The 15,758-nt window shown below is 50.4% G+C and overlaps 2 protein-coding genes across 11 annotated transcripts in view; both read right to left on the bottom strand.

Annotated features, from left to right (window-relative positions):
* EPS15L1 (epidermal growth factor receptor pathway substrate 15 like 1) overlaps positions 1-7,997 on the bottom strand; it is a 121,477-nt gene extending 113,480 nt beyond the window's left edge. For 9 of the 10 annotated variants that reach the window (XM_064381680.1, XM_064381682.1, XM_064381681.1 and 6 more), the window contains exon 1: positions 7,898-7,955. In XM_064381680.1, coding sequence (XP_064237750.1) covers positions 7,898-7,930 — 33 coding nt within the window. In that variant the 5' untranslated portion in view covers positions 7,931-7,955. Of the gene's footprint in view, positions 1-7,897 lie in introns of all 10 variants that reach the window. The other variant, XM_064381687.1, reaches the window with a different exon arrangement.
* Positions 7,998-8,644: 647 nt separating this feature from the next.
* LOC135276662 (small ribosomal subunit protein eS10-like) lies at positions 8,645-9,346 on the bottom strand. The gene is made up of 2 exons (XM_064380708.1): positions 9,295-9,346; positions 8,645-9,217 (listed from the first exon to the last, which is right to left on the bottom strand). The coding sequence occupies exons 1-2, from the start codon at positions 9,329-9,331 to the stop codon at positions 8,691-8,693; spliced, it is 564 nt and encodes a 187-aa protein (XP_064236778.1). The 5' UTR covers positions 9,332-9,346; the 3' UTR covers positions 8,645-8,690.
* Between the last annotated feature and the right edge of the window lie 6,412 nt (positions 9,347-15,758).

Here is a 15,758-nt window from a genome sequence, read left to right as displayed (position 1 = left end):
TCTGTAGTGGTTCATTTCTTTACATCCGTGCCCTCTCCCCAGGATGTCAGCCCCATGAGGCGGTGCTGTCTTCAGATTCACTGTTCCATCCACTGCCCAGAAAGTGTCCGGCAAAGAGAAGATGCCGAATAAATACTCACTGAATGAATAGCGTGATCTACAAAAGGAAGGCACAAGGGCCAGGTGTGGTGGCTCACACCTGTAAGCCCGGCATTTTGGGAGGCTGAGGTGGGCAGATCACTTGAGGTCAGGGGTTTGAGACCAGCCTGGCCAACATGGCGAAACCCTGTCTCTACTAAAAATACAAATTTAGGGCCAGGCATGGTAGCTCATGCCTGTAATCCCAGCACTTTGAGAGGCTGAGGCAGGCAGATCATGAGGTCAGGAGATTGAGACCATCCTGTCTAACATGATGAAACCCTGTCTCTACTAAAAATGCAAAAACTTAGCCAGGCGTGATGGTGCAGCCTGTAGTCCCAGCTACTTGGGAGGCTATGTCAGGAGAATCACTTGAACACGGGAGGTGGAGGCTGTGGTGAGCTGAGATCATGCCACTGCACTCCAGCCTGGGCAACAAGAGCAAAACTCCATCTCAAAAAAAAAAAAAAAAAGAAATACAACTTTAGCCCAGCATGGTGGCGGGCGGCTGTAATCCCAGCATTTTGGGAGGCCAAGGCAGGTGGATCACAAGGTCAGGAGTTCGAGACCACCCTGGCCAACATGGTGAAACCCCATCTCTACTAAAGATACAAAAAATTAGCTGGTCATGGTGGCAGGCGCCTGTAATCCCAGCTACTCAGGAGGCTGAGGCAGGAGAATTGCTTGAACCCAGGAGGCGGAGGTTTCAGTGAGCTGAGATCGCACCACTGTACTTCAGCCTGGCGACAGGGTGAGACCCTGTCTCAACAACTACAAAAAAGTAGGTAACCTGAAGGAGCCTCAAATGATACCAAGATCAGAGAGTTGCCGTTAAGAAACAGCACTGAGTAGCTTTCCACATGGATGCACCCTTAGGAGGTGCCTCTCACTGGGGGGTGATCACGCCCGTCTGTCCATCACAGTAATGTGGCACAGCCTGAGGTAACAGAACTGGAAAGTGGACACTCAGCTCTCCAGTACCACCTGGCCCTAGGACAGTCATTCTTCTTCCTGGATCAGCCGACCAGGGTTAAGCCCCAGGAATGGGAAAGTTTAGTTTATTTATTTATTTATTTTTGAAACAAAGTCTCACTGTGTTGTCCAGGCTAGAGTGCAGTGATGCAATCTTGGCTCACTGCAGCCTCGACCTCCTGGGCTCAAGGAGTCCTCCCACCTCAGCCTCCCAATTAGCTGGGACTATAGGTGTGTACCACCACACCCAGCTAATTTTTGTAAATATTTTTTTGAGATGGAGTCTCACTCTGTTGCCCAGGCTGGAGTGCAGCAGCACGATCTTGGCTCACTGCAACCTTCGCCTCCTGGGTTCAGGCGATTCTCCTGCCTCAGCCTCCCAAGTAGCTGGGATTACAGGCACGTGCTGCCTTACCCAGCTAATTTTTCTATTTTTAGTAGAGACAGGGTTTCACCGTGTTGGTCAGGCTGGTCTCAAACTCTTGACCTCGTGATCCACCTGCCTCAGCCTCCCAAAGTGCTGGATTATAGGCGTGAGCCACCACACCCAGCTAATTTTTGTATTTTTAGTGGAGATGGGGTTTCACCATGTTGTCCAGCTGGTCTCTAATTCCAGGTAGATCTAGACACCTCAGCCTCCAAGGGCTGGGATTACAGGTGCGAGCCACTGCGTCTGCTTGGGAAAGTTGTTTAAAAGTTCAGAATTGGGGTGGAAGGGTCTTGCCCAGTGAGAAGCTATTTAGTCCCAAAAAATAAAATAAATCAACAACGAAAGAAAAAACCAGGCCAGTGCAAGTCAATAAGAGACAGTCACGGAACTGTGCATCTTTCAGGCGTGGATTTTACTCTAAAACTTCGCTCTCTACTCATCAACTTAGACTGCATCGCCATTAGCATTCTAGTAAGACAGAGAGACTAGCAATTATTTCAGAGGAAGGAAAAAAACAGGGGACGAGAGGACAAGTAAGTGTCCCGAGCCACTCAGCATTCACTCCAGACATGCTGGCTGGGTGCTGCTCTGGGAGGGGTGCCCAGCAGGCTGTCTGGAACAGCAGGGCTCTGCGGCAGGAGGACGTGGGTGCAACCTCAGCTCCGCGCCCACCGCTTCGGCAGGTTAATTTATCTCTGGGGTCTTGGTTTCCTCACTTGTAAAAGGGGGATAAAAACCTCCTAGAATGCGGACAGCGGTGAGCGGGGAGGTTGGGGAGGGATAACACTAAGAGAAATGGCTGATGTAGGCGACTAGGGGATGGAGACAGCAAACCACCATGGCATGTGTGTACCTATGCAGCAGTCCTGCAAGATCTGCACACGTACCCCAGAACTTGAAGTACAATTTAAAAAAAAGAGAGAGAGAGAGAGAGAGGAGCACCTGTCAAGGATGAAGACTGGAGACTGGAGCCTGGGTCCAGCCGACCCGGTGAGGTGCTATGTGTAAGAGCTTCTGCAAATCACTGAGCCCCAGGATCTGTTCCTGGGAAAGAGGACAGGAATTCCTGCCAAATTCATAGGCTTCCTTTTTTTCTTCTTGTAGAGGGGTGTGAAGTCAAATAAAATGATGGATTTTCAAAAAAAAAACCTCCTAGAATGGTGGCACCTACCAAAATATAACAACAGCCGCTGGATGAAGAACATGTGATGAGGGGGAAGAGAGGAAGATATAACTCTCTGAGCCCAAGACAGTGCCTCCTCATCACTGAGCTCTGCACCCTCATCACTGAGCTCTGCACCCTCATCACTGAGCTCTGCACCCTCATCACTGAACACAGTTACTGTCACTTCCTAGGTACGGGGGCCACAAAAGGGACCCACAGAAGGTACAAGCGAGAGAATTCTCATTCAAGTGGGGCTAAGAGAGGACAACACGGGGGAGGCCCCAGAGAGCGTCCTTTGGGGCAAGCAGCATGCGGTAGGAAGTCCCGGTGCTGTTCTAGCAACAACAGCAACAGGGCTAAGGCTGCTGAAGCTAGAGAGCGCCGCTACGAGCCAGGAGTGCAGGAGAGGGACCTCACAAGGTTAGGGGGCGTCGGTTCAGGGCTTACTAGGCTCATCAAAGCTCACTTTTTTTTGTTTTTTAATTGAGATGGAGTCTCACTCTTGCTGCCCAGGCTGGAGTGCAGTGGCGCGATCTCAGCTCACCGCAACCTCCGCCTCCCAAGTTCAAGCAATTCTCCTACCTCAGCCTCCTGAGTAGCTGGGATTACAGGCACCCACCACCACACCTGGCTAATTTTTGTACTTTTAGTAGAGATGGGGTTTCACCATGTCAGCCAGGCTGGTCTGGAACTCCTGACTTCAGGTGATTCGCCCACCTCGGCCTCCCAAAGTGCTGGGATTACAGGCGTGAGCCACTGTGGCCGGCCTTTTTTTTTTTTTGACAGTCTCGCTCTATTGCCCAGGCTGGGATGCAGTGACACAATCTCAACTCACTGCAACCTCTGCCTCCTGGTTTCAAGCGATTCTAATGCCTCAGCCTCCTGAGTAGCTGGGACTATAGGTGTGTGCCACTATGCTGGCTAATTTTTGTATTTTTAGTACAGACAGGGTACTAAAAATACAAACACTACGTTGGCCAGGCTGGTCTCGAACTCCTGGCCTCAAGCAATCTGTTCGCCTCGGCCTCCCTAAGTGCTGGGATTATAGGAGTGAGCCACAGTGCCCAGCCATAAACTGACTTCTTTTGGAGGGAGGGAAACGGAAGCTATGAAAGTTTTTTGAAACAAGGGAGTATGTTTTAGTGGATGAATCTCAGCCAGATGCAATGGCTCATGCCTGTAATTCCAATACTTTGGGAGGCCGAGATAGAAGGATTGCTTGAGGGTAGGCTTTTAAGACCTGCCTAGCTGAGCACAATGGCTCATGCCTGTAATCCCAGCACTTTGGGAGGCCAAGGCAGGTGAATGATCTGAGGTCAGGAGTTTCATACCAGCCTAGCCAACATGGTGAAACACTGTCTCTATTAAAAATACAAAAATTAGCTGGGCGTGGTGGCATGTGCCTATAATCCCAGCTACTTGAGAGGCTGAGGCAGGAGAATCATTTGAACCTGGGAGGTGGAGGTTCCAGCGAGCTGAAATCATGCCACTGCACTCCAGCCTGGGAGACAGAGAAAGACTCAGTCTCAGAAAAACAAACAAACAAACAAACAAACAAACAAACAAACAAATAAAAAGACCTGCCTAGGTAACATAGCAAGACTTCACCTCTAAAAAAATATATTTTTTTAATTAGCTGGGTATGGTTGCTGTGCTCTTGTAGTCCCAGCTACTTGGGAGGCCAAAGTGGGAGGACTGCTTGAGCCCAGGAGTTTGAGGTTACAGTGAGCTATGATCCTACCACTGCACTCCAGCCTGGGGGCAGAGCGAGATCCTGTCTCAAAAGACAAAAAGAAGACGACTCCCACAGTGGCGTGGGATGAAGTGGGAGGGAGTGGGCAAATAGGAAGTGGGATGGCTCCAGCCCACCTTGGGGCATGGTAAGGTAGTAGCCTAATCCAGAGTCCAGCAGGCTGGCAGGGGTGCACGAGAGAGACACTTTCTGAACTCTAAAAGGCAGGTTTAGAGTCCTCTGCCCAGAAGCTCCAGAGGAGGGAGCACACAGAGAGAGAAGATGCAAGTGGGGAGGCTGAAATTAGGGGGCAAGAGGAAGAGACTGAAAGGAGGGAGGATGAAGAGTGAAGGCGGATGGGCTAGTGTTGCAGGGTTCGAGGAGGATTGGCTGCAGCCACAGGGCACCGGGGTTAAGGACAGAGGGGCCACTGGTAACCTTGGGGAGTACAAGGAAGGAGGAGACCTGGAGGCGCTTCCACAGAAGGCTTTTTGGAAAGCAGAAGAGAGCTGAGCAGGGAGACAGAGAGAAACATAAATCACTGAGATGCTAACAGGAAAAAAGTCACTCCTAAAGAGGCAGGAGTGCAGGCCAGGCAGGGTGGCTCACGCCTATAATCTCAGCACTTTGGGAGGCTGAGGTAGGTGGATCACGAGGTTAGGAGTTCAAGACCAGCCTGGCCAATATGGTGAAATACTAAAAATACAAAAATTATCCGGGTGTGGTGGCATGCACCTGTAGTCCCAGCCACTCAGGAGGCTGAGGCAGGAGAATCACCTGAATCCAGAAGGCAGAGCTTGCAGTGAGCAGAGACCACCACACCACTGCACTCCAGCCTGGGTGACAGAGTGAGACTCCGTCTCAAAAAAAAAAAAGAGGCAGGAGTGCAGATCTTTCAAATCTTTCAAACTGACATTGATATTCAGGGTCAGAAAGAGTATATAAGGAAGGAGATTCTGAGATGATGTCTCGAGTACAGGGCAGACTGAAAAGGATGCTGATGGGAAAAGCGCAGATGGGAGTGGAGGTGGAAAAGACACACCCCTCCTCCCCGAGGCTAGCCCACTGGTTATCCACTTGGCTCGCCTTCACCTGGCTATCTGCTTGCTAAGTGTGCTCTGTCACCTAAATCCAACCAGATCACAGCCTCCTCCTACAGGAGGCTCCTGCTTCCCTGCTATCCCCAACCAGAAATTCTGGACTCATATCCTTGCTTACCCCAGAATTATCTGTGAACCCAAGTGATCTCCTGAGCTAGACAGTAAGGGCCTGGGAGGGCCACGCCTCACATCTGGGCCAACAGTAACCCATGGTGCAGTTCTTCACTGGAGAGCAAGTGTAGAGAAGTGCTGACATTTCCAAACGAAGAAAACCAGGCCAGCCAGACACGGTGGCTCACGCCTACAATCCCAGCACTTTGGGAGGCTGAGGCAAGTGGATCACTCGAGGTTGGGAGTTTGAGACCAGCCTGACCAACATGGAGAAACCCCATCTCTACTAAAAATACAAAATTAGCTGGGCATGATGGCACATGCCTGAAATCCCTCCAGCCTGGAAAACAAGAGCAAAACTCCATCTCAAAAAAAAAAAAAACAAAACCAAAAACAAAAAACAGGCCAAGCCTTCATTCAATAAATGTACAGGGAAAGGAACAGGAAGAGGTTTAGAAGTCAGTGACCTGGCCAGGAGCAGTGGCTCACACCTGTAACCCCAACAGTTTGGGAGGTGAAGGTGGGTGGATCACTTGAGGTCAGGAGTTCAAGACCACTCTGGTCAACATGGTGAAACCCCGACTCTACTACAAAAATTAGCTGGGCGTGGTGGCAGGTACCTGTAATCCCAGTTAATCAGGAGGCCAAGGCAGGAGAATAACTTGAACTTGGGAGGCAGAGGTTGCAATGAGCTAAAATCACACCACTGCACTCCACCCTGGGTAGCAGAGCAAGACTCCATCTCAAAAAAGAAAAAAAAAATTAGGAAATTTTAGAAAGATCCATGCCTCCCAAACTGCGGAGTCCTTACTGCTTTCTCATCAAATGATCTCAGGTAAATTTCCCCCTCCCCACATACTCTAAATTGTAGCAGTTAGCTATTAATAATAATACTATCTGTAGGACAATTAACAGTTTACAGAGGACTTTCATGTCTGTAACAAGAACTTGCTAATGAATAATCACTGGGTTTTTGCACTGTTAATTTAGTGACAGTGTTGCAAATAGGCTAGCTGTGCACACAGCTAACCAGTCTCATACAACCATGCAACCGGCCTATTAGCTCTCTTTGGGTTTGGACTTCTTACTTGCTGTGGTCTCTACTCCCAAATGTCCAAATCTGGCAGAGATTAAATAACAGTAATTAGAGGATCGCTGAGTGCCTCTCATATGCTAGGCACTGTTCTAAACGCTGTTTCACATGTTTAATTTTCACATAATCCCAACACATTTTTATATCTCCATTTTCCGAAGGAAGCAACTGATGGAGAAGGGCTAAGAGCTTTTACCAAAGACACAGAGAAATCGGGGCTGGAGCCAAGATGTGAACACATGACCTGACCCTATGTCCTCACTATTAATCACTATGCTGTGCTAGATCATTCTAGCGAAGTGCTTACATGGTGCTTTGCGCAACACAGGTATTCAGCAAATAAAGGCAGCTGTGATTAGCAGGACACAGGTAGTTTCTAGTTCTCACGAGTGTCACCTCCAGGAGAGCAGCGACCTTGTCTGTCTGGATGAATGCAGCACTCCCAGCACCTGACCCAACGCACGTTTGAGGGATGGATAGAAAATGAATGAATGAAAGTCCTTCCCAAATAGCAGAGCTGCCTGCGCATGGCTCTTTTTCGCACGTCCGTGTCGTGCTACCGATACTGTCCCTTGGTAAGCGCATCAGGCGAATTTGAGGACACAGAAAGGCGCCTGGAGACGTGTGATCTGCGCCCGGTGCAGGGGTGGCTGAAGCAGCTCCCCAGGGAGGCAGGGATGAGTCTGGGATCGCGCTGCTGCTGACGGGTCCGGGCTCCGGCGAGACTCTACCCTGCACCCCGAAGGGACCCTGCCCGCCCGGGCGCCGGGACAGGTGAGAGACAAAGACTCGCCGGGCCGCCGTGCCTACAGAAACGCTCGCTCCCCTCGCCCACCTCTTTGGGATGCAGACCAGCGACTCCGCGGGCCCCCGGCCTGGGAGCTTTGGCAGCCGCAGGGTCCGGGCCCTGGGCGGACAGGACAAGCGCCTCGCCCCTCCTCGTGTCGCCGCTGCCCGGGAGGGTCGCTCAGGCACTGGAGGCCCCGGGCCCCGGCCTGTCACCTTCAGGGCCGCCTGCCCGCCCGCCCGTTCGAGCCCTTCAGCACGAGCCGCCCCCGCCGCCGCCCGGCTGAGTCTCCTCGCGCCTCAGCCTCGCCGCTGGTCCCGCCTCGCGCCCTGCACCCTGGGGCCGCCCCCGGGCCCGCCCGGCCCGTACCTGCTGGGAGAGGGGGATAAGCGGCGCCGCCATCTTCCCGCGGACTCGGGCTCCGAGCGCCGGGGGAACGGGGGCGGGGCCGCGGCCACGCGTGCGCACTGGCAAGACAGAGGGGCAGTGCGCACGCCGCCCGCCCCGAGAGAGGGTGGGGCCGTAGGCAGGGCCACACACGCGCAGTCGGGCCGGGTGGGGCAGGGGGCAGGGGCAGGGGCGGGGCTGCGCGCACGCAGCCGGGAGGGGCGGGGCCGGGGAGGGGCAGGACCTGGGGGGTCTGCCCTGCTTTCTCTTCCCCTTCACCTGTCCCTGCTTCCAACGTTGCTCGGGCTCTCGGACCGCTGGCCGCTGGCCGAGTCTGCCATGCTGTCATCCCTCCAGGCCATGCCGAGGCGAGGCCTGATTCTCCTTTAGGGATGCCATCCCCCTGCCAGTGCGCCTGGGGAGGCGGTCGCCCACCCCGCGGAGGGTAGGGACCCTCGCCCTGCCCTGCAAGGCGCCCTGTCCCTAGGATCGCAGAGAGTATGTGTGTGCGGGGGTGGAGGCCCTTACCGTGTGTGTGTGTTTGCGTGTGTGTCTGGACCCTCAGCTTGCCCGCAAGACGCCCTGTCTCTAGAATCGCAGAGAATATGTGTGTGCGGGGTAGGGCGGGCCCTTACCGTGTGTGTGTGTGTGTGTGTGTGTGTGTGTGTGTGTGTCGGTGTGTCGGGATCCTCACCTTGCCCTGTTCCTAGGATCGGAGAGAGATTTTTTTTTTTTAGCTGTAAGTTTATTCAATGCAAAATAATCCTCTCCAATTTTACTGAGGTGGCTGACCACGTCCACGACCAAATCCGCCTCTAAACTGGAATTCGGTTGCTGACCCAGCCCCCGCCTCGGCTTTCTTGTCGGCACCAGGTGGTACAGCACTCCGTCTGTAGGTATCTCTGTCAGCTTCCCCTCTTGTGAGTCTTGCAGGTCGCTCACCTTCCAGACCTTTAGGCCGAGGCCTGCCTGTCTCTAGACGGCTGCGGCGTAGGGTGGCAGGCACGATCTCTGGGGGCAGATGGAGGTAATCACGGAGATACTGGATACCCTCATTGGTAAGGTACCAGTAGAAATGTCTCCAGGCAAACTGTTCCTTCACGTAGCCTCGGGACTTGAGAGACTGCATGGCCTTCATGACATGAAGGTTGGGCACGTTCTTGTCTGCCAGTTCCAGGTGCTTAGGCATATGGACATCCTTCTTGGCCACCATGACTCCCTCCTTAAAAAGGAGCTCATAAATGGCAATCCGGTTCTTCTTAGGCATTAACATCTCGGCGGCTGTAGGGTCCGGGGCCGGGGCTGGAAAGGAGAGAGAGAGTTTTATAATCTGGGTCTGCTCCTTAGAGTTTCGGCTAAGCTCAGGCGCAGGACTTTACCTCTCTCAGCCTTTGCAGCACCCGCAGTGCCTGGCATGGTTCTTCTGCTGCTCTCTCTGTCCTGGCAAGTAGTTGGATTCGCCTCTCTGGGCCCCTAGGCTTCTCTTCTGAAAAGAAAGAATGGTAATACATGATTGCTGTTGTTATACCTCTATGCCTCTCACTGCCCGGCACAGAGCAGCAAGCACCCGATGCTTACTGGAGTATGGTTATTAGAGGAAAACCTCTACTTTAGAGGACCTTTTTTATTTTATTTTTATTTATTTTGTCTCACTCTGTCGTTCAGGCTGGAGTGCAGTGGCGTGATCTCGGCTCACTCCAACCTTCGACTCCCAGGTTCAAGCGATTCTCATACCTCAGCCTCCTGAGTAGCTGGTATTACAGGCATGCGCCACCATGCCTGGCTAATTTTTGTATTTGTATTTTATTTTTGAGATGGACTCTTGCTCTGTCACCCAGGCTGGAGTGCAGTAGTGTGACCTCCGCACATTGCAACCTCTGCCTCCCAGGTTCAAGCAATTCTCCTCTCTCAGCCTACCTAGTAGCTGGGATAACAGGCACCCGCCCACATGCCCAGCTAATTTTTGTATTTTTAGTACAGACAAGGTTTCACCATGTTGGCCAGGCTGGTCTCAAACTCCTGACCTCAGGTGATCCACCCAACTCAGCCTCCCAAAGTGCTGGGATTACAGGTATGAGCCACCGCATCTGGCAAAATTTTTGTATTTTTAATAGAGATGGGATTTTACCATGTTGGCCAGGCTGGTCTCGAACTCCTGACCTCAAGCAATCCACCCGCCTCGGCCCCCCGAAGTGCTGAGATTACAGGGCATTTATTTATTCAAATGCTCCAGCCTGGGCAACAGAGCAAGACCCTGTCTCAAAAATAAAAAAAAAAATAGGGCCAGGCATGGTGGCTCACGCCTGTAATCCCAGCACTTTGGGAGACTGAGGCGGATGGATCACGAGATCAGGAGTTCGAGACCAGCCTGGCCAACATGGTGAAACCTTGCCTCTACTGAAAATACAAATATTAGCCGGGCATGGTGGCAGGCCCCTGTAATTCAAGCTACTCGGGAGGCTGTGGCAGGAGAATTGCTTGAAACTGGAAGCAGAGGTTGCAGTAACCCAGGATCACACCATTGTACTCTAGCCTGGGTGACAGGAGCGAAACTCTGTCTCAACAAAATTTAAAATTAATTAATTAATAAAAATAAAAATAAATATGCATTGCCTTCCATTGGCTATGGGACCCACCACACACACCTCCAGGGTCAATTTCCACAAACAGATTGAAGAAGGAAGTCCGATCAGGCAACTTGACCACAGCAGCACAAGGTTTCTTCTGGGAAGGTTGGCCTCCCTTACTAGGTATCCCATGATGGTGGTGCAGTGAGTCTGGCCTGGCACCAGTTCCCAGCAAGCAAGTCAGAAGGCCGGCAATCTCAAGGTTAGGGACAGAGCCCCCTGTCCATCTCCTCCTGTCTGGTGTTTCACAAGAAGCTACTCCAGCATCTTCAGTGACTCAGTGTTCCTCCTGCCGCTCAGATGAGCACTGCACTCTTCAGGAGGCATTCAACAACCATTCACCTGCCAAACACATGTTTAGCACTCTACCTTGGCCAAACCGTCGCCTACACACAGGTGAACTAATTGTGGATCAGGTCAACACACTCTGTACCCCCAGTTGACAGTCTACAGCAGGGAGCAGTCTCATCCTGAAACTGTGTTAGAACCACCCCACAACGGCTTGTTAAAAAACAAGGTGGCTGGATCACAAGATCAGGAGATTGAGATCATCCTGGCTAATGTGGTGAAACCCAGTCTGTACTAAAAAAAAAAAAATACAAAGTACAAAAAATTAGTCAGGCCTGGTGGTGCCTGTAATCCCAGCTACTCGAGAGGATGAGGCAGGAGAATCATTTGAACCTGGGACACGAAGGTTGCAGTGAACTGAGATTGCACCACTGCACTCCAGCCTGGGCAACAGAGCAAGACTCCATCCCAAAAAAAATAATAAAAATAAAAATTAAATAAAAATTTTAAATGGCCAGGTGTTGTGTCTCATGCCTGTAATCCCAGCACTTTGGGAGGCTGAGGGGGACAGGTTGCGAAGTCAAGAGATCAAGACCATCCTGGTCAACGTGGTGAAACCCTGTCTCTACTAAAAACACAAAAATTAACTGGGCATGGTGGTGCACGCCTGTGGTCCCAGATACTTGGGAGGCTGAGGCAGAAGAATCGCTTGAACCCGGGAGGTGGAGTTTGCAGTGAGCTGAGATCTGCCACTGCACTGTTGCTTGTGCAACAGAGGGAGACTCCGTCTCAAAAACATAATAATAGGCCGGGCGTGGTGGCTCACGCCTGTGATCCTAGCACTTTGGGAGGCTGAGGCAGGTGGATCATCTGAGGTCGGGAGTTCGAGACCAGTCTGATCAACATGGAGAAACCCTGTCTCTACTAAAAACACAAAAAATTGCCAGGCGCGGTGGCTCATGGCTGTAATCCCAGCACTTTGGGAGGCCAAGGTGGGTGGATCATGAGGTTGGGAGATCGGGACCACCCTGACCAACGTGGTGAAACCCCATCTCTACTAAAAACACAAAAATTATCCAGGCATGGTGGCACATGCCTGTAATCCCAGCTACTCAGGAGGCTGAGGCAGGAGAATTAATTGCTTGAATCCACAAGGCGGAGGTTGCAGTGAGCTGAGATCATGCCACTTCACTCCAGCCTGGGCAACAGAGTGAGACTCCATCTAAAAAAAAAAAATACAAAAAATAGCTGGGCGTGGTGGTCTATGCCTGTAATCCCAGCTACTTGGGAGGCTGAAGCAGGAGAATCACTTGAACCTGGGAGGCAGAGGTTACAGTGAGCCGAGATCGCGCCATTGCACTCTAGCCTGGGCAACAAGAGTGAAACTCTGTTCTCAAAATAATAATAACAAATAGGCCTCACTCACGCCTGTAATCCCAGCACTTTGGGAGGACGAGGCGGGTGGATCATCTAAGGTCAGACTGGCCAACATGGTGAAAACCCATCTCTACTAAATATACAAAAAATTAGCTGGGCATGGTGGCGGGCACCTGTAGTCTCCACTACTTGGGAGGCTAAGGCAGGAGAATTGCTTAACCCAGGAGGCAGAGGTTGCAGTGAGCCAAGATCATGCCACTACACTCCAGCCTCGACGACAAGAACAAAACTCCATCTCAAAAGAAATTAAAAATAAATAAAGTGGGGGAGGACACACAATCACTGTGCCTCCCACAATCACTGTGCCTCCAGCAGGAACCCAGATGTGTCCACCCTTGCTAGCCACGGCTGCTTCCACCATTACTGCCAAAGTCACAGCTATTATCACCAACACCTAAGCCACTGGCAGGAGCCTGAAAAAAATGGCTTCTCCCCTCTTTCTGCCTTCCAACTTTGTTCTGATAAAGCATGACAGGAACATTACTAATTGGCAACAGCATCCAGGAAATGTAGCCTGCAGGCTTTAAGCTCCAATAGCAAAGAGTCTAGAAGGGTGGTAGCCATAGAAACTCTCCAGTATCATCTTGTAAAAATAATCCAACCTTAATCATAATTTTTTTTTTTTTTTGAGGCACAGTTTTTGCTCTTGTTACCTAGGCTGGAGTGCAGTGGCATGATCTCGGCTCACTGCAACCTTCACTTCCCAGGTTTAAGTGATTTTCCTGCCTCAGCCTCCCAAGTAGCTGGGACTACAGGCACACACCACCATGCCTGGTTAATTTTTGCATTTTTAGTACAGACGGGGTTTCACCATGTTAGTCAGGCTGGTCTCAAACTCCTGACCTCTTCATCGACCCGCCTTGGCTTCCCAAAGTGCTGGGATTACAGGCGTGAGCCACTGTGCCCGGCCAATCATAAATTTTTGAACCCTAAGAATTATGTTGAGCCTTGAAGGAAATGGAACTGTGTGATCTGAGCCATGTGGCATGTAACTGCAACTTCAGCTTCTCAGATTCTAGATTAATTCTCCTGTTAATAAAAATAAACTCGGCCGGGCGTGGTGGCTCACGCCTGTAATCCAAGCACTTTGGAGGCCAAGGTGGGTGGATCACCTGAGGTTGGGAGTTCAAGACCAGCCTGACCAACATGGTGAAACGCCATCTTTATAAAAAATAAAATAAAATAAAAATAAATAAATAAACTCTCCTGCTCCGTACATTGATTTAAAAGGACTAAATGGCACCAGTGTTAAGACCTCCCTTCTTGATTGCTGAACTTTCCTCTATTATCTTGCACCTAAATCAGAACAGATAGTGCAAAAGACCCTATGACTGTCATAGCCTCTCTGTGAATGTTAAATATACCCTTGCCCACCAGGCACAGTGGCTCGCACCTGTAATCCCAGCATTTTGGGAGGCCAAGGCGGGCGGATCACAAGGTTAAGAGATCAAGACCATCCTAGCCCACATGGTGAAACTCCATCTCTACTAAAAATGAAAAAAAAAAAAAAAAGCTGGGTGTGGTGGTGCACCCCTGCAATCCCAGCTACTGGGGAGGCTGAGGCAAGAGAATTGTTTGAACCTGGGAGGTGGAGGCTGCAGTGAGCTGAGATCACACCACTGCACTCCAACCTAGCAACATAGCGAGACTCTGTCTTAAAAAAATAAATATATATATATATGCCCTTCCCAAAAAGACCACTGTCTTGACTAATCATATTACTGTTAAGTATGTACTTGCCTTGTATGAAATATGTTGAAACTCTATTAAGCTTCCCAAACCTTAACTATATAAATGACCCCCAAACTTCCTCACTTCAGAGCACTGATTTCCATTCTTTGGAATCTGTGACCGTCTTCAAACTTTGTGCTGAAATAAACTCTACTTTTTTTTGAGATAGTGTTTTGCTCTTGTTGCCCAGGCTGGAGTGCAATGGCACAATCTCAGCTCACCACAAGCTTCACCTCCTGGGTTCAAGCGATTCTCCTGCCTCAGCCTCCTGAATAGCTGGGATTACAGGCATAAGCAACTTTATCAGGAAAGAAAAGGAATAAAGGAATGGTTACTCCATGGACAGAGCAGCCCTGAGGGAAAGGAATTTTGCTCCTGTTGCCCAGGCTGGATGGGGTATGATGATCTCTGCTCACCATGACCTCCGTCTCCTGGGTTCAAGTGATTCTCCTGCTTCAGCCTCCGGAGTAGCTGGAATTACAGGCATACGCCACCACGCCTGGCTAATTTTATATTTTTAGTAGAGATGGAGTTTCTCCATTGTTGGGCAGGCTGGTCTCGAACTACCAAACTCAAGTGATCTGCCCACCTTGGCCCCTCAAAGTGCTGGGATTACAGGCATGACTCAGTGTGTCCAGCCAGGTTGCCCATTTTTAAGGTTATTTCTTTTTTTTTTTTTGAGACGGAGTTTCGCTCTTGTTACCCAGGCTGGAGTGCAATGGCGCGATCTCGGCTCACTGCAACCTCCGCCTCCTGGGTTCAGGCAATTCTCCTGCCTCAGCCTCCTGAGTAGCTGGGATTACAGGCACGCACCACCGTGCCCAGCTAACTTTTTGTATTTTTAGTAGAGACGGGGTTTCACCGTGTTGACCAGGATGGTCTCGATCTCTTGACCTCATGATACACCCGCCTCGGCCTCCCAAAGTGCTGGGATTATAGGCATGAGCCATGGCGCCCGCCCAGCCCGGTTATTTCTTGATATGCTAAACAAGAGGTGGATTATTCATGCCTCCCCTTTTTAGACCAAGTAGGGTAACTTCCTTACGTTGTGATGGCCTTTGTAAACTGTCATGACGCTGATGGGAGTGTAGCAGTGAAGATGACCAGAGGTCACTCTCGTCGCCATCTTGGTTTTGGTGGGTTTGAGCTGGCTTCTTTACTGCAACCTGTTTTATCAGCATCTCATCCTGTGACTAAGAATGGCTTAACCTCCTGGGAATGCAGCCCAGCAGGTCTCAGCATTATTTTACCCATCCCCTATTCAAAATGGACTTGCTCTAGCATCTACCTGATGCATGAATTGTTCTTTACTCAATTATACTCCATGAATTTTTTTAAAAAATTAGAAAAAATTAAATTAAAAAAAATGAAGAAGACTGCCACGCATCACGTCTTTTTAAAAAAACAAATTATAGGCGGCCGCCCCCTCAAAAAAAAAAAAAGAAAAAAAAAAAAAAAGAAATTATTATTATTATTATTATTTTGAGACGGAGATTCGCTCTTGTTGCCCAGGCTGGAGTGCAATGGCACAGTATCAGCTCACCTTAACCTCTGCCTCCCAGGTTCAAGCAATTCTCCTGCCTCAGACTCTTAAGTAGCTGGGATTATAGGCATGTACCACCACGCCCGGCTAATTTTTGTATTTTTAGTAGAGACGAGGTTTCTCCATGTTGGTCAGGTTGGTCTCAAACTCCTGACCTCAAGTGATCTGCCTGTCTCTGGCTCCCAAAGTGCTGGGATTACAGGGTGAGCCACAGTGC

The sequence above is a fragment of the Aotus nancymaae genome, unplaced genomic scaffold, assembly GCF_030222135.1.
Source record: "Aotus nancymaae isolate 86718 unplaced genomic scaffold, 86718_ANA_hifiasm-v0.15.2.pri h1tg000028l, whole genome shotgun sequence".
Classification (NCBI taxonomy): Eukaryota; Metazoa; Chordata; class Mammalia; order Primates; family Aotidae; genus Aotus; species Aotus nancymaae.
The sequence above is the reverse complement of the archived record's forward strand: the minus strand, read 5'-3'. Positions and strand labels throughout refer to the sequence as shown.

Excerpts from the sequence above, each read along its gene's own strand:
- LOC135276662 (XM_064380708.1), bottom strand. The coding sequence starts at position 9,331 with ATGCCAGGCACTGCGGGTGCTGCAAAGGCTGAGAGAG. Across the intron at positions 9,218-9,294 it reads TGCTGCAAAGGCTGAGAGAG|CCCCGGCCCCGGACCCTACA; the intron begins GTAAAGTCCTGC and ends TCTCCTTTCCAG.